A 24,379-nucleotide genomic window follows, 5' to 3' on the forward strand; every position below is an offset into this window, starting at 1 on the left:
GTAATAAAACAAATATATACCTTAGAAGCAGATTGTAACACTTTTCTTCCAATCCTTTCAAATATAACTCACGATATCCCATTCCTTTGGAGAATTCATTATTAAATTTGTAGTAAGAAATTGTAACTTAAATAATAACAAAAGCTATTTCACCAACCATACCAAATATACCTTCTGTATTTAGAACAGTGCAACAAGAACAGTTTTCTTTATTAGGATTCATTCACTTTCTTTAAATCTAATTTGGTCATAATGGGGTTTGAGTTTACACTTCAAACAAAGCCTAAGAAATCATTTAGACACAAGTTTCAATGTAATGGTTTCACTGATATAATTTAGCAATTACACATAGTTAACAACGTTAACCTATTCCTTTTTTAATACATTTAATAATATAAATATACAGTAAAGTGAAACCAGCAGAAATAAAAAGAATTTAGTTTCTTTTTTTTTTTTCAAATCCAGAGTCTGATAACTTATACAAGGTACAGAAGTTCAAACATTTTAAAATTAAAGTTCATTTGTATTCCTAAAGATGATAAAGGCAGGGATAAAGAAGGTCGGAAGGCGAACATCTTTGAAGGATCAGAAACGCCTTTTGTATCTCTTCATTATATTTACAAATGCTGACTGGAAATCATCACGATTCCAGGGATAGAGTATTATTGATCTTCCTTTCCATCTTCTCTAATATATCTTGTTACTTTTAGGGTTTAGGAAAACCATGCCATTTCTTATAATTGTACTCAAATAGCACACTTAGCTATATTAATTTTCCATATGAAAAATATTTTAGAATCAACTTTGAAGTTTATAGTGATTTTTTTCAACAATGTAAATAGTTATCAATAAGATACTGAATGTCAACATAAGTCATTATAAGGCTTTGTAAGTTCAGTGTACATGTATGTGTGCATGGACACTCACTTGACTTTATAAACTAGGAGTATAATTATGGAACTGAGAGGATGTGTGTGTCACTTTGCTGTCAATTATTAGACTGCTTATATAGATATAGTATAACACTTCCCTTTTTAGTGTTTATCAGTAATTACACACAGATTCTGAATAACTGATCTTACTGATTGGCTACAACATTTCTGGAATATCTACAATATGACTTGATTTGGGGAGAGACTTTATCCATCCAGGTCCTCAGTAATTTGGAAAAAAAGGTTTTTAAAAAGATAAATTATTTTTTAAATGTGTATTGGTGTTTCGCCTGTATGGACATCTGTGTGATGGTGTAGGACCCCCAGAACTGGAGTTACAGAGTTGTGAGCTGCCATGTGGGTACTGGGAATTGAACCTGGGTCCTCTGGAATAGTAGCCAGTGCTTTTAACCAGTGATCTCTCCAACCATGGAAAATATACTCTTAAATTTATGTAAGATGACAAAAATGGGAGAAATCTTTGCAAAAGAGAAAAATGGGCAAGAAGTAATCTCCCATGGAATAACAAATAATGGAGCAAGTATCAAGAGAACAAAGTAACTGCTGAGTTAACACCGGCTTGTTGTACAAAGAACCCATCATCTTTTGTGATCCTTCCTTCTGGCCGTGTGACATTTCTCTAAGAGGACAATTTGTACCCTAACAAAACCAATGTAATCTGAGACTAGATTTTTGCATCTTGAGTTACTTTTAGCACAAGCACACCACACAACCACCAAATCCATGCAGTATCTTTTTTCCACTTTTATGCAGGCACGCACACATGCACGCATGCATACACATGTGCCATGGCATGCATGCGGAGATCAGAGGACTGGACCTGTCTTCAAATCCTTTGTTTTCTTCTACCAAGTGGGGTCCAGGGACTGAGAACAATTCATCAGGCTTGGTGGTGAGTGTCTTCACCCATTATGACATCTTGCTCACCCTGGGACCAAGTTTTTAGGTCACAGGAAAATAACTCCAATAATTTATAATGATTTAGCTTTCATTTCCTGCTTAGATGTACTCTTACTGTGCTTCTAAAGATCATTATAGTCTAAAATTTATATTGGTATTTTTTTTTTAAAGTCTAGAAAAGTGAGAAACAACCTGCTATTTTATCAGCTTCAGACATTGTTATTCAAATAAATTAACATAAGCAAGTGCTTGGTCAGCATGGTGCTATTTTGACTATGAGCTTTGCTTTCATTTTATTTTGGGGGGATATATTTCTTATTCTTCTTTTTCAGGGAATAATGACATCCTATCATTTATAATCAAAAACGAAGTTTGAACTTGTAATGAAAGGCCTCCTTTCCAGTTTCAATGTCAGGTAAGTATTAAGCCGCTTGTCCTATGATCTGTGAATAAGATACATTAATTTGTAGGAGAGCAGAATTTTACCACATATGTAGAACTGGTTGTCAGTAATGACACAGCACATGAAAAAGAACAAGAAGCTCCAAAGGATGAAGTACTTTCTACTTACTAGCATACCCCTTCCTAACATACCCTGAAAACAGTTACTAAGTAACAGTTTTAATAAGTGGACTATCCACTAATCAAAAAACAGTGAGATGAAAAGATTAGTGTTTCTGGTTATTAATAACAACTAAGTCCTGGAAATATTTACATAGTATCTAGGAAATAACATTTAAGATTGCTTTTTAAAGCAGTATTTTTCCATACTATTTACTTAAGAGTATCCCTAGTGGTAATTTGAAAAATAAAACTTATTCACCACTTGAGGGTATCTATGCTTAATGAGGTAATACTGCCTTTCCATGTGCCTGGATTCCATAGCAACATAGGCTGCAGAGACATAATTGTATTTGAGAATTACTCCAGATCAAAAAAAATCATATGTGTTCACAAGTCCCTAAAGTAATCATGCATATCATCAATTCCTAACATCTAAATTAGGTAAAACGCTTGCATAATTCTACTGTATCTCTTACTAAATCAATGTGCTCTGTGGATGAGAAAGTGAAAGCCAGAAAGCTGAGTGGAGAGGCAGACCTCTCTCCAAAACCATCCAGCCTTACACTGGGCATAGTGGCACACACCTTTAACCTCAGCACTCGGGAGGCAGAGGCAGGAGGATCTCTGTTCAAGGCCAGACTGCTCTATACACCGTGACCTCCAGAATAGCTGTGACTATGTCTATGTAGGGAGACCCTGTCACAAACAACAATGAACACACAAACATCCAGAAGATCCAGACTGCTTTCTAATTATTATCCAAATTAAAAAAAAAAAACCAAAAAAACCCCCAAACAAACAACCAACCAATCAAACAAAAAAACAGTTCTAAGTTTTTTTTTTTCTACTCCGAAGTTTTGTGATTTGAAGGTAAGACTTCTTTCTGTGGGGACTTTTTCCCCCTTAAACCTTTTTCCTTTTTGGAGACAGAGTCTCACTACGTAGGCCTGATTGGTCTGAAATATACTATGTAGAGCAGGCTGGCTTCTAACTTAAGAAATCTACCTGCCTCTGTTTCCCCAGGAGTAAAGGCATGCATCATCACATTCGGCCTCTGTCTTCAATCTTAATCTATTTAGTTAGGTCTACCTAAATACTGTACCTTTCTACGGTATTTAGGTAGACCCTTATTTCCCTGATGGGTAGCTCCTAGATATACTATGCTTGCCTAAAAGCACAATCTAAGTAGCATAAAAAAAAAAGAAATAAGCTTTTATATAATATTCCATGTAAATTTCATAATAAGTTAAAACTTAGATCCTGGGTCTAAGGAATTCAATAGCTCTCATGTAATTACTAGTGTTTTTAACCTTAAATTCAGTTTGAATATGAGACTTTAGTATATCATAATTAGTTAAAATGTGAAATTTCCCATGTGACAGTGGTCAAGCCAAAACAGCATTAGAAGCAATGGTGTTTAGAACTGCAGATGATACTATCTTTGCTAATAATATTGAAAATTTGTTACTGTCTTGGAGGAATGGCTACATATGAAACTTAATTAATGTCAAGTCATCTGAAGGGAATATTTTCTTATTCTCTGAGACTAAATTTCTTAGGAAAAAAAAAGAAAATATGTACACAAATCCTTACACTAGCACTTTCTTTCCCAAATAAAAGAACTTCACCCTTAAACACTTGTAAGGTTATGTAACCTACACATACTAGCTTTGGAAGGGCTTTATAAACCCACAGTAAATCTTTAATATTTAAAGAGTAATACATAAAAATTAGAGTTTTAGTATAAACTACTGTAGATACCATTACTGAATCAAGAGAAGAACTACTGGTGCTCAATAGGCTAAGCTTCCCTGGTGAAAACATATACTTGCTCAAGAAAAGAATGTATTTTAGTATGTGAAAAAGACGTTTAATTTATACAAAGTAAGTTTTTAAATTTCCTACATAAACTGATTGGTTGATATGGCTACTCTAAAATTGTTTGAACTGGAAGGATCTAGCTTGTTATTATTTCTATACTCTATAAAAAGGAAATTAGACACAAGATGAATAGTGGGCAAAAATATAAAAGACTTCAGACAAACTTAATATTAGAAAAATATGAAAATGAACTAAAGATATTTAGGGGTACAGAAAGCTATGTCTTTACAGTAGAGTTTTAGTTATTATACTGTCAGGATTACAGATGGGGGACGAAACACTAGGAATGCGTGAGTGTGTAAGACACCGTTGTTGCTCATCTAACACAAGGCTACAAAGCGAATCCCTCAGGCTATATCCATTCAACAAGTCCCTTATAATTCAACATTTCCACCATGTTTTGGCCAAATGGTATCAAATCCTAACAAGTACAAATTAAACACCTGAAAGAAAACATCTTTTGCATTGAATAAGAAAGCTGTTGTTCATATGATCTTAGAAAGCTCTGAATTTGTAAAATTCATTCATAATTTAGTTTAACCAAATGTCTTTTTTTTTTAAACTCCTTGGTATAAAAATTTTCCATCACAGTCACATGGTCTAGTGCACCTCAGAGTTTTTGGACATTATCAAAACTGTCCTTTTCCAATGAAGACATTTAAGAAAACAAGCATTTCTCAAACAAGTGACATGATGTGAGGCTACTTAGACTTTGTATCTCACTTTCAGTACAAAGGTGTGATTCAGTGACGTAAAACACGACTATTTTATAGTGTCTATTAAAAAGAAGTTCTCTATAGAGAAAGCTACAGTATCCTGAAGACTTCGCAAGAGCTAGCTGAGTACACGCACCGTTAGGCTCAACGTGTTTCCTTCCTTCTCTCTTCCTGTTCCTGCCAATGTACATTTCTAACATGCACATACTGATGACATTTCTCACAACTGCATCTAGCTGGGAAGCAGTGCACCTCTCAGATCATTCAGGTACTTAGGGTTAAATGACATCCAACGTGAAATTCCGAATTACATCCAGAGCTGCAGTATCAAAGCCGCACATATCCAACATGCCTCTATCGTCTGGGTCTGCGATCGTAAAGCCGTTTGATGTCATCCCACAAACAAGCAATTTAGCAGGAATAGCCATTTTCTGCAGGGAAAATAGAGGAGAAAGTTTCACTACATATGAAATTGAAATTGTATGTAAGAAAAACAAACAAAAATTCCTTAAAAATTGAGGCTAGAACTCACAACCATAGTTCCTCCTACCAAAGACTGGGAGGACACCAAGTCCAGCTTACAATTTTAATATATACAACAAAGAGATTGTGCTCTTCAAAACTGTAATTCTGTCCCCTCTCTCCCTGACTTCCTGGTCCACCTCCCATCTGCTTTTCTTTCTTCTTCTTAGCCATCCTTTGTGCTATGGGCCAAGCCAAGACCTTGAGTGTACTAGATAAGCTCTCCATCACTAGATTACTGAGCTGTATTCCCAGTCTCTCTAGATGTAGTTAAGATCACTAAATATTAAGGAGAAACAATCAATGAAGGCACAGTTTTGTCATTCACTATAATAAACCTATTAAAATGTTTTTAATAATTAAAAAAATAAGGTTTTTGTTTGGATAAACTTTCCTGGAGACAGTATTTCATGTAGCTCAGGATGACCCCAAACTTGGAACTTAGCTAAAGATGATCTGAACTTCTGATCCTTCTGCCCTACCTTCCAAATGTTACCCTTGTAGGCATGTACCACATGTACAGGGGATTGAGCCTAGGGCTTCATGTATGGTAGACAACTACTGTACTAATGGAAATAATTTCCAGTCCTTGTTTATTCAGTAATTGTGACAAGGTATCACTATATATGTAGCCCAGGATACGCTTAAACTCCTTATGTAGCTGAGCAATGATTCTCTTGCCACAGACTCTCTGCTTTAAAGATTTTATTTTTAATGTGTGTGTGTGTGCTCTCGGGCGTGCGCCTGCACACACAAGAGGGCACACACATGTGCATATGCATGTTTGAATGCACATGAATACAGGTTATTGCAGAGGCTAGATGCATCAGATCTCCTGGGCCTGGAATTATAGGCAGTTGTGGAACACCCAACATATGTGCTGGAAAATGAACTGAGGTCCTCTGCAAGCGCAGTGTGTGCTCTTAGCTACTGAGCTCTCTCTAGCCCCTGCCTCAGGATCTTGAAGCTACCATGACCAGTTCTAATGACCAGTTAGTTTTTGAGACAGGTATGACTGTTGCATCAAACCTAAATGGTATGCATCACTACTTACTGTGACATTTGTCAGTAAACTAACTTGTTCAGACCCACATTTAGCATAAGAGACTCAGGACTAATATCTAGACTGCTTTTAGTCCAAATTCTCATCTCTCCTTTATGCTGTTCAAATGTAAGCATTCATGGGAAACCTGAATCCTACCCACAGAATATGATGGATGTCTGATGGGGTCTGCCATGTACATTTCTGACCTGGCCACAAAACGATGCTATAGTTGGTAGGAAATTCATGTTGTGAGAACCATTGCTTTTCATAGCAAGTTCTTCTTGTATTTCAGTCACATGAGCTGAATGTTAACATTCAACAGCCTAGTGACCAGTGTCTACCACACTGGACAGAATAGTAACAAAACATCTGAGAAAGGCCAAGGGAGGAAAAAAGAGAATTATCAAAATATAAATATAATTAAGTTTAGGATAGAGACTCAAAAATTTGCTGTACCTTCATGTAGTTTTTAGTTAAACTTAGAAATGATAACTTAATTTTTCAAGAAATGCAACACACATTATAAATTATAGCTGAGATCAAATATATATTTGATCATTATCAAAAGCACTGGCAAGGGCATTCTTGTTAACATTTAGCACTGGAACTGGATGGTGTATGTGTAGTCCCTACGTTTTTATTTCAAGTACTGCTGAGCCCACCTGACCCTGGGTTTCCTACACAAATGAAGGGAACACCCTGATAATAGAGTGTGTTTTGAGAGGACAGTAACCACCAGAAGGTGCTGTTTACCTTTCGGTACTCCCGCAGGGCAATAGCCGGGTGCACCTGCCCAGCAAAGGTCTCATTATCAGTGAACACGATGAAGACGTCTGCAGCTGTGCCTGTTTTCTGGGCCCAGATCATTGGAAGAGAGCAATCCGTGGTGCCTGCTGGAACCTATCTCAGGAAAAAGAAGGAATAGCAGTAAAATAAAACCCATTGGATGTCTGAAGTAAATACATAAAAGCGCTTATCCTTAGAGCATCCTTTTATGTAAAACCAATGTGCAGGCCTTGCCATATCTGCACATATCCATTTTAGACTGTGCTTGCCATGAGATGTTAGAACAATTCTTTCCTCCAGATTCTACGCAATGCCCCAAGTACAAACTTTCAGGACATGTTAATAAAACAGTGTCTTACTTTGTTCATAGCCGTTAAAACCTGCTGTAATGTCATGTCTGTCGTCACTGGAAATGGTACCATATCACACGCAAAAGCAACTACTGAAGACTCTTTCTCTGTCCGTGTAACCACCTGTAAAAGTGCAGTGGTAGCAGTTTTCAGCAAATTGAAAGTTAGGCTTGTATGATGTTACTCAGAAACAAACACTGTGATACTTATCATTCCTAAACTTGTATTTTTTGTGTTTCAGAATATAGAGTCACAGCACTGGGGAGCACGGGCTGGGGAGATGGCTCGGTGGGAAAAGGTCCTTGCTGCCAGCCACTCTGAACTCAATCCCTGGAATCCACAAGGTGGAAGGACAGGATGAGACCTGTATTGTCTATCTTCTGAGGGTTCCCTTCCCCAGGGGCCAATGGCATTCATACAAACAAACTAACAAAAGCCATAACTCAAGACAAGAAACTTCTGAGATCTGGAATCTACAGCACTCTCCTAGGCAGATAAATACTTCTCATTTACTAAACGAGGAATGAAGCAGAATAGTGGAGATGTGCTGCCTTCCTACGTGGTGAGGGAACCTGGGTTGAGAACTGAACCTTACTACTGCCCTTTACTCATTTCTTGAGTAAGGAATTCATTTTAGCCAGGTTTTGTTTTTGTTTTTTCCTAACCATCACGTACTTCTGCATATACTACCAACATTTAATCTTGTTATAACATCTGGCAGCTCAGATCTGATCCTTCCTTACACACGCCCCTTTTCAGCATGTGTAAAACTTTGCGTTATAAACTTCTCTTTGGATATAAAGTGATAAATGTCACATAAGTGAAAGGCTGACTCTGGGTGGTGCTGGCCTTGACAGTTTTACTCTAAACACCTTTTAGGATGTGGGAACATGACGTCATCTTAGGGGATCTCACCATGCACATTGCCGCGGCAACAGTACTAGCATTGAGTACACTACCCAAGACTCTCTGGTCCATAGAACCACTGACATCAACAGCCAGCAAGAAGCGCTTCCCAGTTGGCTCAACTGTCTGAAAAGAAAATGAAATAAAGTAGTCATGAAAAGGTCAGAGAGATCATAAGGAGGTTAGACTGAAAAAAATTGTATTTATCTTTCACTCAAAAGGCTCCTAGAAGAAAGGCCTGTTTTGTTGGTATGGAAGTTAGGTGACTAGTATCCTTAAGATTCTCCCTCTCATTAACTGGGAAAATAAAGAGAAACATGCAATCAGTTTAATTTTACTGAAAGAAGTTAAGGTCCAAGTTTTCAAAATCTCTTTTCAATGAAGTAAAATGGGAACTTCTAAGAATTTTTTAAGTGTGGTGAAAGATAACATTTACTCTGTAGCCATTTTCAAGAGTGTAACTAAGCAGCATTGATTATCTTCACGGTGCATGAACACTGTCTTATAGGTAGGCTGTCACTGTCGCAACAGATTCTTCATCCACCTAAGCAGCAGCCTTAAGCTTACAGATTTGCCTGGAAGAGTCTGGCACTACAGTGTGTACTTCATAAGATGTGCTTCTAGAAAACGCCTGGGAACCTTTTGGCTACCGTTAGTAGAGCTGGGATAGGCTAGTTTACAAAAACAAGGTCAGGTACCTCCTTTCAGTCCTCTGGCACGTACAGAGGCTGAACTCTTGATGGTATTGTAGTTTTCCCCTTGTTTTCTTTTCCTGAGGCAGGGTTTGTCTATGGAGCCCTGGCTGTACTGGAACTTACATGTAGACCAGGCTGGCCTTGACCTCAGAGATGCCTCCTGTGTGCTAGGAGTGAAGGCGTGTGGCAGCCTGCTCACCAGGTTGGCATTTTACTTTTGTTTTTTGTTTGTTTGTTGGGGATGGTTGTATTAGAGACAGGTGGTTGTTGTGGAGCCAAAGGTGGACTCTGGACTCATGGTAACCCACCCACCACGTCCAGTGTGGGGATTTCTAGACGGTGCAGCATTCTGAGCACTCCATGTTTAACATTCTGATGCTGATGCTCACAGGCTGCAACATTTGACTTTACTGCTGATAATATACAAGGGTTCCAGTCTCCCCACCTTCCTAATACCGCTTCCTTCTGTGCTAATGCCTATTCAATTAAGTACAAAGTGGCATTTCGTCTGTGCTTTTGATCTGACCAGTCATACTAAGCATCTTTCATTTATATAATTCTGAAAAACTATTCAAATACTTTGTCCATTTTGAAACTGGCTTATAATTGTACTATCAAATCTCGTGACTGTTTATATTATGGATATTAAACACTTTACATTATAAATGTATATAATCTGTAAATATTTTCTCCCACTATGTAAGCTTTTCCTACTTCTAACACTGTATGATGCACACATGTCAGCTTTTCTTTTTCAAGACAGGATTTCTCTGTGTACCTCTGGCTATACTGGAACTCACACTGTAGACCTGGATGGCCTCAAACTCAGAGATGTGCCTGCCTCTGCGTCCTGAGAACGAGGATTAAAGAAGGCATGCACCATCACTGCCCAGTCATGCTTTGTTTCAAGTTCTGTACTTCAACTTATTTGGTTGCTGTCACCTGTGCTGTATTATTCCTTTTATGTTTACTTCCTATAGGTGGGTGAGAGCTCTCCTGAAGTGGGTTTGCATATGCCGTAAGACAATGCCCCACCTTCCTCCTCCTGCGTGAGAACATGTGCTTCTTTCCGCAGTTTGTTGTTCTGAATGAACTCATTCTGGGATCCTTAAACATCACCTGCCCGTATGTGTCAGTGTTTCCAGATTCCTTTGGCCGCCATGCCTGTCCTTGTAACAGCAGCGCAGGGCTTTGGTTACTGTTGAGTTCTGAAATCCAGACATGAGTCCTGCAAATTTGTTCTTCAAGATTGTTTTGGTTATTTGGAGTCACTTGGGATAGTGTATGGATTGTTAATTTTCTGTAAAACATGCCCTTGGGACTTAGGACAGTAGATGGCTTTGGATGTCCCTATGTTCTTCTAGTGCAGAGGCATGGACAGCCGCCATTTGTCCTCATTCTTTGGCGATGTTTTACAGTTTACAGTGTTTAACTCTTGCACCTCAGTAAGTTTATTTTTAATTTCTTTTAGTGCTACTTGAAATACTAGTATTTTCTTTTCAAATCGTTTATTAGTACAGTATACAACTGACTTATTTTATTGTTTATTTTTTCATCCCTAGTTTTTGAGACAGAGTCTCAGGTAGCCCAGGATGGGTGTGATAGTTTACATATGCTTGGTCCAGGAAGTGGCACTATTAGAAAGTGTGGCCTTGATGGAGGAAGTGTGTCACTATGGGGTGGGCTTGGAGACCCTCCTTGTAGCTGCCTGGGGATGTTCAGTCTGTTCCTGGCTTCCTTTGGATGAAGATGTAGAACTCAGCTCCTCCTGCACCATGCCTGCCTGGATGCTGCGATGCTGCCATGCTCCCACCTTGATGACAATGGACTGAACCTCTGAACCTGTAAGCCAGCCCCAATTAAATGTTGTCCTTTATGAAACTTACATTCGTCATGGTGTATGTTCACAGCAATAAGACCCTAACTAAGATAATGGCCTTGAACTTGCTGTGCTGTTGAAGGTGGCTCTGGCTTCTGACTGCTACTTCCACTTCCCAAGTGTTAGGATTACAGATCTGTATGTCCATGCCTGACCCAACGAGTAATTTGTGTTTTTGTTGTTGTTGTTGTTGTTTTTTAATGCATTGCTTTATAACCTAAAAGTCTGTTGAATTAATTTTGCTCTAACATGGTTTATGTGTGAGTTCCTTAGGGTTTTCTGATGGAATAATGGGAATGCCACGGGAGGCTTTTTTCTTACATAATTACCACAACTCTTCATACTCTGTGACACCGGAGGGGGGAAAGTAGCCACCCTTATTTTTGGTTTTAAGGAAAAAGCTTTTGTTGTTTTATCCAAGTATGATGATACTTATGAATTTTTTAAAAAGGAGTACTTATTTATTTATGTATATGAGTGATCTATCTGCATGTATATCTGCATGCCAGAAGAGGGCATCAGATCCCAGGATAGATGTTTCTGAGCCACCATGTAGTTGCTAGGAATTTAAACTCAAGATTTCTGGAAAAGCAGACAGTGCTCTTAACTGCTGAGCCATCCTTCCAGCCCACCTATGAGCTTTTTTTTTTTTTTTTTTAAATCTATAAGCTTCATCATGGTGAGGAAGTTTTATTATTAAGTGGTTTCTTGGTTTTTACTTTGGTTTTTAATGTTAAATTTTGCCGAATGCTTCTTATCCATCAGTTGATATTATGTTCCTTGGCTGACAGGGTTGTACTCATGGATGCCCTAGTGTTAAAATGTCTCTGCATATCAGGGATAAATGTCGAGTGGTGATTATGCATAACCCTTTTAATTTGCTACACAATATGGATCATAGATTTTGTGGTATGTCCAGAAAATTTTGAAATGAAAAGTTTTACTTATAACTAAATTTCCATTCTGAAAAACTGGCTATCAAGACCCAGTTCCCAGTTAATAACAAAACTAAAAATAAAAGAGTACTAGGTCGAAGGAATTCTCTGAAATGCAAATATTCAAATTCAATAATTTATCAATATGACTTTATAAATTATTAAAATGATCTTGGGATAAGTAGCAGTTACTCATCGTGACAAGAATTACTCATAAACTTACGATGTCAATTTTGTAATTACCTTCATACCAATTATAGGAAAACAATGGGTATATACTTTAAAATAGCTAAGATATTAATATAAAATAATATAAAAACCACTAAATATGTTTTTACAAACTACGTTAATCCCCAAGTTTTTTTTAAATAAACAAAATAAAACTATTACCTTAAATGTTTTATAAAAAGCAGCATCCAATGCTTGCAAGATTTCTTTATCTGGAATCCACTTCAACTTTCCTCGGAGCCCATGGCCTGTTCTGTAGGTCTCTAATGCAGTTAAAACGTGAAATGGATGTATACGAGCCTAGAAACAGGACAGACAGAAGGTAGTTGCCAAGCTCAAGTAAAAAATAACCATTATGAGTTTTCAGAGGTTTGTATTGCTAAAGGTAAAAATCACAAGGAAGGGGGAACAAATGGCACTCTTAGCTTTAAGAATGAAAATGCAGCTTGCCGTGAGACAAGTCCTAGGTCCCCCAAGAACCAGCTTTCGTTGTGAGGTAACTGAGCCATGGCTCGTGCGTACCTTCTTAAGCAGTTTTTCATTGCTCAGTTTTTCACATACTAAAGAAACTTCAGAACTTCCTGGTTCAAGCACTGAATTGGCAGTCATCTTTCCCAGGTTCCTTAGGAGTGCAGTAAGGGGCATTTCTTGTAACAAAGCCTTCCATACCTACAAGGGGGAAAAACAACAGAAGGGGGATAGCTAGTGAGAAACGTAAAGAGTTACTGAAAGGACTCAGGGTAGGGAGTTAAATCAGCCACATTCGCAATGTATCCTGTAAAGCATTTACTTAGGTAAATGGACTTCCAGAATGAAAATCAGTTCATCAAAGGTTGTCAAATAAGAAACTGAGATTTCTGTGGAGAAAATACAGAGCTTTCCAAATGTTTAAGGTAGCGTGTGTGTGTGTGTGTTTGTGTGTGTGTGTGTGTGTGTGTGTGTGTGTTTGTGTGTGTGTGTGTGTGTGTGTGTGTGTGTGTGTGTGTGTGTGTGAAGGCTGGAGGTTGAAGCTGGGAATCTTCCTTACTAGCTTTTCACTTTTCTTTTGAGGCAGAGTCTCTCAGTCAAACCCAAAGCTCCTTGGTCAGTGATTTGGCTAGTCTTGCTGGTCAGCTGCTCTGGGGACCCATCTCTCCCTTCCCCCGCCACATCTGAACACTGGTTGGTCCTCTTGTCTGTTCATCAAGAGCTATAAGTACGAAGCCATCTCCCTGGCCCCTTGTCTTCTTATTTTGGTAGGGTTTGGGGCAGAATCCAGGGTTTGTGGCATTAAGACTCTCTGAAGGGATGCACTCACCTCTTTAGACTTCAGGTGGCTGGTCAGCAGCTGCTCCCTGACTAACTGGTGCTCTTCAATCAGATGAGTGACTTCCAGGTCGTCCTTTGTGCGCTTCACTTTCTCCACAGCCTCCAGGTACTTTAGTAGTTTGTCCGTCTCCACAGAAAGTGGTTTTTCTTTATACTGTTCATGAACTTCTTTCCAGCCCTTTGTGATATATTTGGTCACAATAGCAAGTCCTTTAACAAGATAAAGAATTGAAAAGGCAAGCAGGATTAGTGAAAATAGAACAGGGTTCCTGAGACTGCGTCGTGATCAGCTTAACTGAACAGACAGGGGCTGACTCCCTTAACAAACACATTTCAGCAAATGAAGTGAGGGTTTTTCTGTTTTTGGTTTTTTAATACACCATTACAGTGTAAATATGTGGTGGTGAGAAATCCATCTGTAGTGTACAGGCCCTTCTGAGATGCTGATACTGGAAACTTTGTAGACAGTGCCTGTTTCACATGCATAACCTTACTCAGAATATTCATCCTCTTCAATGATTACCACACTGATTTACCCTGTGCTTTTGCATAAACATGGACTTTTGACGCTAGTGATTATGTGGAGACAGGTTATTAAATTGTTTAGCAACGGAAACTATGAGAAGCCCAATATTTTGAGAAAGGAGAATAACTTGTGCATTCCTTTTACATGGTTTTAATAGTAAAAAGAGGTTTGGAGTGAGGAAATCTGTGTTTAAGCCTATACTTTGCTTATGCTCTATCTTTTGCTGAAAATACTTCATCTTGCTTTTGAAGTGATAAACTTTTGTCAGATCTCGAAACAGTTATTTACTATGCCTTGAGTCATTTAAAACTATGTATCCACCCTGCCATCCTACTGTGTACTTAGCTTTAAGTTCAACCTGCCTTAAGAAAACAGTGTAACCAATCTTCTGTGCCTTGGATTTCCCATGCAATCAGTTTTTGCAATTTAAGCTAAATCTTAAAGTACGCATTCTTCCATGGTTCTGACCCGCACTAATGTATTTGTGTGTGCACTGTAGTAACTACATAGGTTAAAAGCAACTTAAAACAACAAATATGCCAAAGATGTTGAAAGCAACACGTGACTACAGGTTGGTAACATCTGTGCTTGGTTTTGAGAGCTGTTTTGGTCAATATGGATCAGTGAAGTAACTCCTTCCTTTGAAAACTTTGTTAAAGATTTTTACAGGGGAGTGTCCTTCATGCCTTTCTTAAAGCATGCTTTCTTTGCTATTCATGAAATACAGAGCAAAGCCCTTTATCAGGACAGACAACAGGAATGGATTGGCCACAACCTACAGACAGGTGATAGGCCACGGACCACAAACTATAGACTGAAGGAAGTCAGGGCAGAAGCACAGAATGCAGATTTGGGCTCAGTCAGTCTAAACTACTGTAAGAAGTAGTATCTCTTTTCATCCTTAATGCACATTTTCTCATAAGCCATTATCTTTCTACCTCTTAATCTCCAAATCTATAAATCATGTAGAGATTAACAAAACAGGTTCATTAAGAGAGCAGGTAAAATACAGAAACAGGCCATGGTGATCTAAAAATCACTAACATTGTGATGGTCAGAGAGTGTGGTTTAGAGCTGCGACCCCCCCCAAAACAAACAAACAAACAAACAAAATGAAAGAAGGAAAGAATGAAAGAAAAAAGAACTTTAAAGATAAATCTCAAACCGAATCTAGGGGCACAGGCCTCTAACTCCAACTGCTTAGAGGTTTGGCTTGGGGGAATCTTGAGTTCAAGGCCAGCCCGGTTAATTTAGTGAGACCTTGCTTCAGAATAAAAAGTTGAGAGGGTGGGCGATTACAGCTCAGTCATGGAGAACTCGCCTCACATGTGAATACCTTAGGTCTAATCTTGAAAGCTTAAAATGAATGAAAGAATGAATGAATGACAAAAATAATAATGATGGTTGGGGATATAGCTCAGTGCTCTATAGAATACGTGTATAGCATGCACAACATCTGAGGGTCAACCCTACGACCATGGTCAGCTGATCTAAAGGCAGGTCAGAACATAGATTCTTTTTTTAAATAAAGTCTGATTTTTTAATATCCTGACAAAACTAATTTAGATAATTGAATCAGAAGTTAATACCGACATGCAGGGATTTCTAGAGTATTGTATCCTTTGCTATCTCACAGATGTACGATGAAGTTGTCTTAATAATTACACGTTTCACATAAAGTCTTCTACACTGCTTTTCCAATAATAATAAAAGTTCCTTAATCCCACAGGTACATAATTAATACCTGATTAAGAGAATTATATTTTGACCTAATGTCTTTATAAATGCACATTTTAGTTAACAAATTAACGTATTGTTTACTCAGTTGTTTAGAATTGGTTTCAATTTCTTTTTATAGGCAGAGCCTTGGGATCATCTGTGATGTTGCTGTCAAAACTTTACTATGAGCGTCACCCTCAGTAGCTTAGGTTGAAAATTTCCTGCAGATGTAAGTTTAGGGACCATCTCGTCCTCACTTCATAGACCATGGCAAGCAAGCACACGCAGTGTCTCTTGTTTAGAGACTAGTCTGTTCACTATTAGACATACTCCAGGGTCTTCTACCTGAGTACCAGCTCTATGCCGTCAGTGTCAAAACACAGAGTAAAAGAACATCCAGTGCACATTGGATTTAAAAGCAAAACATGGTATGTTTAAGAAAAAAAAATCACATTTTTTTTCTGATTTTAGGATGGAAAATGTTTTTTAATCTAGAAAAATCCAAGGGAGTGGCTGAAGAGATGGCCCAGTGGCTAAGAGCACTTGATACTCTTACAGAGGACCTGAGTCTGGGTCCCAGTGCCCATACCAGCACTATGTCAGCCGCCACCTGACAACCACTGCCATTTGCAAAACATAGTGTTGATCCGTTAATCAGATATATATATAAAGCCAGCAGGAAACCAAATGCTGCTACTGGTGATCCAGCTATTAGTGATCAAGAATCATAACCCATCGATAGGTGACTAGTTTATATTCTAACACGTGACCATGTTCTTATCTACTTAGAGCGCTCTCACCAAGTGATGATGGTCTGAGCACAGCGTAGACAAGGTTTTAGCAAGCATTACCCCTTCTTGATAGTGCTCAGGACTGCTCCTGATTTCCTCTCTTGCTAGACTCTGCCTGGCATGAATCTTGAAGGCTATGCTGAGCTAGACATTTGGGACATTAATGTGTCCAAGTGCCTAAAGAAAAGGATGTGAGAAGTTAGTTGTAGATACAGTAATTACTAATCTTTCTTTCTTAGAAGGGAGATTTAAGCATTAATAACTCAAAGTATAAAATCAGTATGTTCGAAGATCGATTATCAATGTCTGGATTACCCGAGGCAGGTGTTTAGTTTCAGGCTGGCTTTAAATATGTCTCGTTTACAGCACTGTGTTTTGTGAGTAAAAGCTAATTCTAGAAAATCAAGTACAAACTTGTTATTTATCTATCATCTGTGTCTATCCTAGGCTCACCTTCACTGTTAGGTTTAAGGTGGGACAGTCGTAGGAGATCTTTGTGAGACCAGCCATTTCTCTGTTTATACTTTGTAACGGCCAAGGCGACGGCCATGCCGCCTTTTTCATTATACCAGTCTGCCACGGCCTTCCGGAGAGCGCGACCCCACATTCCACACTTCATGCTCTCCTTCAGGTCTTTCTTAAACTGTATGAAAGTGAAGAGGTGGGTCGGGATGCGACACACTTCGGGGACAGCTTTAAATGCTGCTTGCTTTGTGCTGACGTCTGCACACTGGGAACAGATGGCCAGTGCAAAGAGCAATGGCTCCTGTTTGGCAGTCCTGCCTTCCTGACTAAAGGACTTGATTTCCTGGATCACTTCGCTTCCTCTGCCATCTTCGATCAGTCTAATTAAGGCTTCGGCATTCTCAAGGCCCAGCTTCTGTTCTTTGATATAGCAGGTGCCGCCTTCGGAACCGAAACACAAGAAGCGGTGCAGCCGGTTCATGTCGGTGACCTGCCAGACATATCCGCCCTCGGAGTTGGCTACCTGATTGTCACTCAGAGGCTGCAACTGGTTTGCAGACTCTTCCATGTTCCTTGTTTCTTGGGGAACCTATCGAAAAGGCAAAATATTATAACTGAGTGAAGGCAATACCAATAAAAACCTCTTGCTTACTGAAATGCTATGAATCTGTTTAATTTAAAAACATCTTTGAACCCAGTAAGTTTTTCTCAGTAAAATGTTATAAATGTCCTTAAGGCCGAAATTAGAAAGAAACACCACCGACAGACAGACAGACAGATGCACGCACGCACGCGCGTGCGCGCGCACACACACACACACACACACACACACACACACACACACACACACACAGACTGTCCAATAGTGACTTACAGGAAGTCACTTGCTTATAATTTAAAACTTTTATTATATATTCATATATTTTTTTTATAATCCAGAGAAATCCAAATTCTTCAAAAGAACTAGCAAGTGGTATAACGATTACAAACAACTAATTTTTTAAAAAGATTCATTTATTTATTATATATAAGTACACTGTAGTTGTCTTCAGACACGACAGAAGAGGGCATCAAATCTCGCTACAGATGGTTGTGAGCCACCATGTGGTTGCTGGGAATTGAACTCAGGACCTCTGGAAGAGCAGTCTGTGTTCTTAACCACTGAGCCATCTCTCCAAGTCCAACAACTAATTTTTAAGGTATGGTATATTATGTCCAATTAATTGAGGAGGTCTGTATGAGATCTGAGGTCTTGACAGGGACAGAAAAAGAGCAACTATATACACAAAGAAAGGTCAGCTCCCCAAAGAACTGTGCATTTCTGGTCATCATTCTATCGTTTTTCCTCAAAAGGGACCACACTGGGAAGAGATTTCAGAGAAAAAATGGCTGGTAATGTCAAATGCTTGGCGATCATGATGCACAGAAAATAACAATGGAAAATGACTATTGGAATGGCTGGGGACACAGGAGTAACTAACTGGCAGGGCCGAGAGCAGCCGAGCAACAGCAGAAGGCTGGTTACAGTGACAACAGGAGACTGCGGTGTGGAGAGACTCCACAGGCCGCTCCCTTTATGGAAGTGCAGCTGTGAGCTAAGAAGGAAGGTAAGGCAAAGGTGAGCCCTTCTAGAAAACTTTCCCGTTGCATTCAGGGGTGTGATATTAAGGCTGGTGTTCAAAGAGTCAACCTGGAGAACGGACGGCTACAGAGAGAGGGGATAACAGAGCAAGTGAGACTCTTAAGACACAGCACAGAAAAGGTTTCAGCACTGAGTTTGACGTTGGCCCACGGGTGGCAAAAGTGAGACACTGCAGTCTCTCTGAGGGTGAAAGATATGCTAATGAAGCTACCTCGGAGATGAGAAATGAGGAAATTCCCATTCGGTAGAAAAGGAAGAGGACCAAATGGTAGGCAGGGAAGCCCGGCATCTAGGGGAACTGGAGTATCACACAGCAAACAAAGGTGTTTTAAAAGGTTAAGTGTAGGGGTGGGGGATTTAGCTCAGTGGTAGAGCGCTTGCCTAGGAAGCGCAAGGCCCTGGGTTCGGTCCCCAGCTCCGAAAAAAAAAGAACAAAAAAAAAAAAAAGGTTAAGTGTATGAGCGAACTGGAGTGTCTGACATTCTGAATGTGACCAAGGGGTCAGATTTATGTTTGAAATACCAGAGTCAACCTTACAAATAAAACTTATAAGCTACTTATGTTAGGGTAAGGGGAGGGTAGGTCTCATGTAGTCTCCGGAAGAAGTGATCACATTACGGATTAGGGAAGGGTTTATAGTTGTAGAAGTTAGGGTGAAATCTGTGGTGCTTAAAGCCTCTAGTACGTATCCCCTATTTAGTTCACACACAGTTAAAAGCTTTGAGAACATTTTTAGTGGCTTCCATCTTGATTCACAACTCCAAATAGAAATTCTACTCATTTGATCTTTACAATATATTTACCATTATTACCCCCCATCCCAGTCCAGACAAAGTTTCTTTGTATATAGCCTTAGCTGTCCTGGAACTGACTCTATAGAGCAGGCTGGCCTCGAACTCATATATCCACCTGTCTTTGCCTCCTGAGTGCAACTCACAACTGCCTGGCCATTACTATTCCCGTCTTAGCTTTTACAAAAATAGTGTGATGGTTTTTCAACCATTAATGTGAATAAACTGGACAACTGTTAGTGGAATAACACTGAAATGATATTAACATTACATTATTCTACTCTCTGCTTTCCTTCCGAAAGTGAAAATGGTGGGCTTTAAAGATCTAAGTCCAAATACTAAAACAGATCTTTCTCACTCTTTTCCCTGTGTTACTCATTCCAAGGAAATCTATCTATACATCACTGGTTTCTAGGGTAGCAAGAATTGGGTTTTAGCATGTTAACATGTCTTCATCTACAACATCATAGCTAGCACATATTAAAGCAAAATTAAAGAGCATCAAAATTTGTTTTCTGAATTATTTGCTTAAGAATTACGTACAACAGATTTTATTTTAATGATTCATTTCTTTTAAAAAAGTCTCAACATATATGATGAAAAATTTACTATAAACAATTCTTTATGATAAATTCTGCCAACAAAATAATAAATGTATTAAATGTAGGAAACACAATCAAGAAGGGAAGGTAAAGTAAGAGCTGGGCAAAGATGTCTACAGAACGCAGTGTTTCTCTGTTCAGTTTTCCTGTGTCTCATTGACCAGGCTGGCCTGGTACACATCATCCTCTGCTTTGGCCTCCCCTGTTCTGAGATTACAGGATTCTGTTAGGAAACTCACTTCTGCTATTGTAGTAGGATTTATTTCTGATGCCTGGCCCTTTAAATAGCCCTATGCTCTTCAGTGGGAGTTCCTGTCAGCTGTCAGAAACATACACGAGAAAAGGCAGCATCTTCAACAAACAGTCCCGGGCAAACTATATGTTTACATGCAGAAGCATGAAATTAAGACCCGCATCGCCTTGCACAACTAACACAACTAAATCCAAACAAACCAAAGACCTAAGAGTGAAGTGTGAAACATGGAAACTGCTAGAAGAAAACATAGTCACCTCCCTCTAGGATATAGGTGTAGGAAAGGACTTTTTGAATAGAACCCTCATTTACCCAGAAATTAAGTCCAGCAGTTGACAAGTAGGACCTTGTAGAACCTAAAAGCTTCTGCTGAGCTAAAGAAACATTCAACTAAGTGATAAGGAAGCCCAACAGAGTAGGAAGAATCTTTGACCAATTTACATTTGATATCTTTATGTGTGTTTAGCATATAAAATAAAAGAGATCCTGCCTCCTGGCAGAAATGGGCTAGGAATCCAAACAGAGAACTTTCAAAAGAAGAAATAAAAAGTGGCTAAGAAGTGTTTTAAAACACAGTCATGGTCACTAGCAATTAGGAGAATGGAAATCCAAACGAGTTTGAGATTTCATCTCACTCGGGTGAGGATCAACAAAGAACTGATGCAAATGCTTGACACAAGTGCTCAAGGGGATGTGGGGAAGAGGGATTCCTTGTTTACTGTTAGTGGGACTGCAAATGGGTTCAGCCCCTCTTGAAATCAGCGTGGAGGATCCTCAAAAGCCTATAAATAAATCTTCCATATGACTCAGCTACCCAGATTTATCATTCCACAGCAGATGCCCAAAGAACTCGACACCCTGCCCCACATAGATCTGGTCTGCCATGTTCACTGCCCCTCAGTTCACAAGAGCTAGAAAAAGGAAACAACCTAACTGTCCTCAAACTTATGAATGGATATTGAAAATGTGGCACAGAGACACTATGAAATACTACTTAACTGTAAAGAATAATGAAACCATGAACTTTGAAGGCAAATGGATAGAACTAGCACCCAGACCCAGAAAGAGAAAAGTCCTATTTTTCTCATCTAAATCCCCTGGCTCCAAATCTTCAGATGTGAGTACACAGCCTGCAGAAAGAGCTGAAAACAGCAAAGTACAAAGGGACCACAGCGGGGGTGAGTAAGGAAGGGAAGAGCAATAGAGAAGGGGAATAAATAGCAGGGTCTGAAGATGGAATTGGAAAAACAGTGATGGTGGTGGGGACTCTAATTAGAGGCAGGGAGGACGTAAAATAGCAGTCTAGGGGTCTAAAAAAGTCATAAGGAATCATATTATCTGTTTGCCTAAAATTCACATATTAGATGTACGTCTTTATATTCATATATAGTTTAAGTGAAATTTATTCACCTAGGCTGACAATACTTTCCCCAAGATCCAGCGACCATTCAACAAAAACCCCAACACTGAGTATAAGATGTTAGTTCCCTTTTGAGTTGGTTGTTGGTCAGGGTTGTCTAAGAGACTCCCAAAATATCACAGGCTATTATTGCTAGTGCTTGTAGTTGCCTCCCAGAGGTGAAAGGTTAAGTGCTTATTGCTGAAGACACTATCTATTTTAGACACTCGACCAAGAGGTCTCAAACTGGAAAACCTCCTCCCTGAGGACTAGCTTTCCCGATGCCAGAAGACTCCAGGCAAGCTTCCAAGCGAGGGAAGCAACTAACAGTCCTACCCAGCTAGGACACCCAGGAACTACAATGACCAGCATGCCTTCAGACTGACTTATTTGGAAATTGTCTTCCACAGTGTAAGTCAGGGTCCCAGCTACACTTGAGTAGAGGTCCCTAGAGAGAACTCCTTCAGGCTGCAGAATAGGCATCTTGGAATTGCATCTTTCCCTGCTAGTAGTGACTAAGTCACCTACAAAACTTCCTCTCTCTGTCTGTTTCTCTCTGTCTCTCTGTCTCTCTGTCTCCCTGTCTCTCTCTCTCTCTCTCTCTCTCTCTCTATATATATATATATATATATATATATATATATATATAAACATTTAAATATAGAAAATCGAACAGCAGTTTCCTTCAAGCTATTTACTCTCCTTTTTATTACTAAGGGTTAAAATACAAATTACTTTAAAATTAGCAATGTTATATGACATGGAGATACAATGGTTCCTGATAGTTTCGAAATCTTTTGCAATGTACCAAGTGCTAGGAATATCTTAGCTATACTAATGAAGTGACTCAACCCAAGTCCCGAGACAAGATGCCCATTAACTAACAGTAGCTCCATTTCTTCTTTCTTCAACTGCCAGTGTCCCCTTTCTCAAAAGCCTTACTCCAGTCCTGTGGTTTAGAAGGCTGGGCAGTGAGGCAAATCAAAGCCTGGTTTTCTGGTAATCTAGTCCTATGTAATCAAGTGCTGTAAATCTAAGTCAAAAACAATAAAGTAGCTCTTCTTTGAACTATCCTGACCTCTTTAAACATAACGGTTTCATGAATTTATACCATTTGAAGTTTTCCTACAATCTCCATAAGTTAAAACTTTGGGAGACCTTAACTGTTAAAACCATGACAATATTTTGAGCATTTTCTACTTGTTCTTAGGTGTAAGGTCAGCCAGTGATGTGTTGTTGTATATGCTGTCCACTCTCTTAATGTAGAATGTAAAAAAGGTAGTAAAACACTGGTGTAATAACACTTCTGCTTCAAATTCTACCAGACTACAATTTACACTACTAATAGAAAGATTCCTGTATTTGCCTTCATTTTACACAAATATTAAGCCAATATTTCTGAACCATGTCATTTGGAAAGGCTAACTTTTTTTACTCTGAGAAGTCAAGCAAATCTTTATAAACGGAAGCCAAGGCTTATTTACAGTTAAAAAGTTCTACTACTTTACAAAAACCAGAACCACAGGTTCAAATGGATATACCATACACAAAGCTAATGAAAATAACTGCAGTAGTGCGATGTAATGAAAAGTATTGAGGAACTGCAATGAAAATTACTGTAGCAAGATGTCACCATGGTACGATGCCCTGAGCAGTAATTTTCTCTGTGGAAGCCAAACGACTTCCTTGGAACATACTTTTAAGAAATGATGAATAAAACCACCTCCAAAGAATGATAAGTATCAATTGCAAATAGCTAATTTTTTTGTTTTAATTCATCAGAACCATTTCACTTGTTTTTAAAGTAATGCACTATCAAGAGGGCGGGGGTGGGGTGGGGTGGCGGGGGATGGTGCGCATTTCTCTGGAAGGCACTGCATCCCGAAACATGAGTCTCTCATCCCTTGGGCTTTTACGAGAAATCTTTCTCCCCTTCTTGTTTATTATTTCTTTAAGATAATTTCGCTTTCGGCCATCCCACAAAGCTTCTTCCCAAACCCGTCTCCGAGACAACGCCTCTATGCCAAAGCCGCCGGAGGAGGGAGAGAAAGAGTGAAAAGGGGCCTTGGCACGCCCGAGCTCAGCAAGCGACAGAGTTGACCTGAGTTCCCCAAGACTCCACCCTCCCGAGCAACTAGGCCAGGTTCGAAATGTTTGGATGCGAAATCGGTCCTGCTCCTCGGCGGGCGCGGGAGCAAAGAGGCGGCGAAGGCTTTGCCCGGCCTCTGACGCTGGGATGCCGGTGGGAGAGTGCGCACCCGCCAGACCTCGAATGCCCAGAATCGCTGGGACTGCACAAAAGCCGGTTCCCCGCCCCGCAGCAGGCCTGCAGTGACCCACCTGTGCCTGGTAGGCGATGCTCAGGACCCGCGGCGCCTAGAAACCCTGCGTAGCACCGGGAATAGGCGGCGGCCCGAAACGGAGAGGACAGCTCCAGGTTCGGGTCGGAGCGAGCCCCGCCCCGCCCCGAGCCCCGCCCCTTCCAGCGCTCCGCCCCAGCTCCCGGGTGCCAAGGGTCCCGGA

The 24,379-nt window shown here is 39.6% G+C and overlaps 2 protein-coding genes across 16 annotated transcripts in view; one reads left to right on the forward strand and one right to left on the reverse strand.

Moving 5' to 3' along the window:
- Glrx2 (glutaredoxin 2) overlaps nt 1-8,543 on the forward strand; it is a 23,077-nt gene extending 14,534 nt beyond the window's left edge. For 6 of the 15 annotated variants that reach the window (XR_015635041.1, XR_015635039.1, XR_015635044.1 and 3 more), the window contains 2 exons: nt 2,186-2,268; nt 7,959-8,543. The gene's annotated coding sequence lies outside the window, so the exon portion shown is untranslated. Of the gene's footprint in view, nt 1-1,706; nt 1,846-2,185; nt 2,269-7,352; nt 7,558-7,958 lie in introns of those variants that run through there. The other 9 variants (XR_015635046.1, XR_015635047.1, XR_015635037.1 and 6 more) reach the window with 4 other exon arrangements.
- Nucleotides 3,320-24,322, reverse strand: Ro60 (Ro60, Y RNA binding protein). Its single transcript, NM_001107183.1, has 9 exons — nt 24,197-24,322; nt 17,158-17,758; nt 13,658-13,878; nt 12,883-13,029; nt 12,523-12,660; nt 8,633-8,749; nt 7,727-7,840; nt 7,335-7,481; nt 3,320-5,445 (listed from the first exon to the last, which is right to left on the reverse strand). Exons 2-9 carry the CDS (start codon nt 17,735-17,737, stop codon nt 5,293-5,295), a joined length of 1,617 nt encoding a protein of 538 aa, NP_001100653.1. The 5' UTR covers nt 17,738-17,758; nt 24,197-24,322; the 3' UTR covers nt 3,320-5,292.
- Nucleotides 24,323-24,379: the final 57 nt, after the last annotated feature.

Source organism: Rattus norvegicus, chromosome 13 (assembly GCF_021556685.1).
Source record: "Rattus norvegicus strain SHRSP/BbbUtx chromosome 13, alternate assembly SHRSP_T2T, whole genome shotgun sequence".
NCBI classification, from domain to species: domain Eukaryota; kingdom Metazoa; phylum Chordata; class Mammalia; order Rodentia; family Muridae; genus Rattus; species Rattus norvegicus.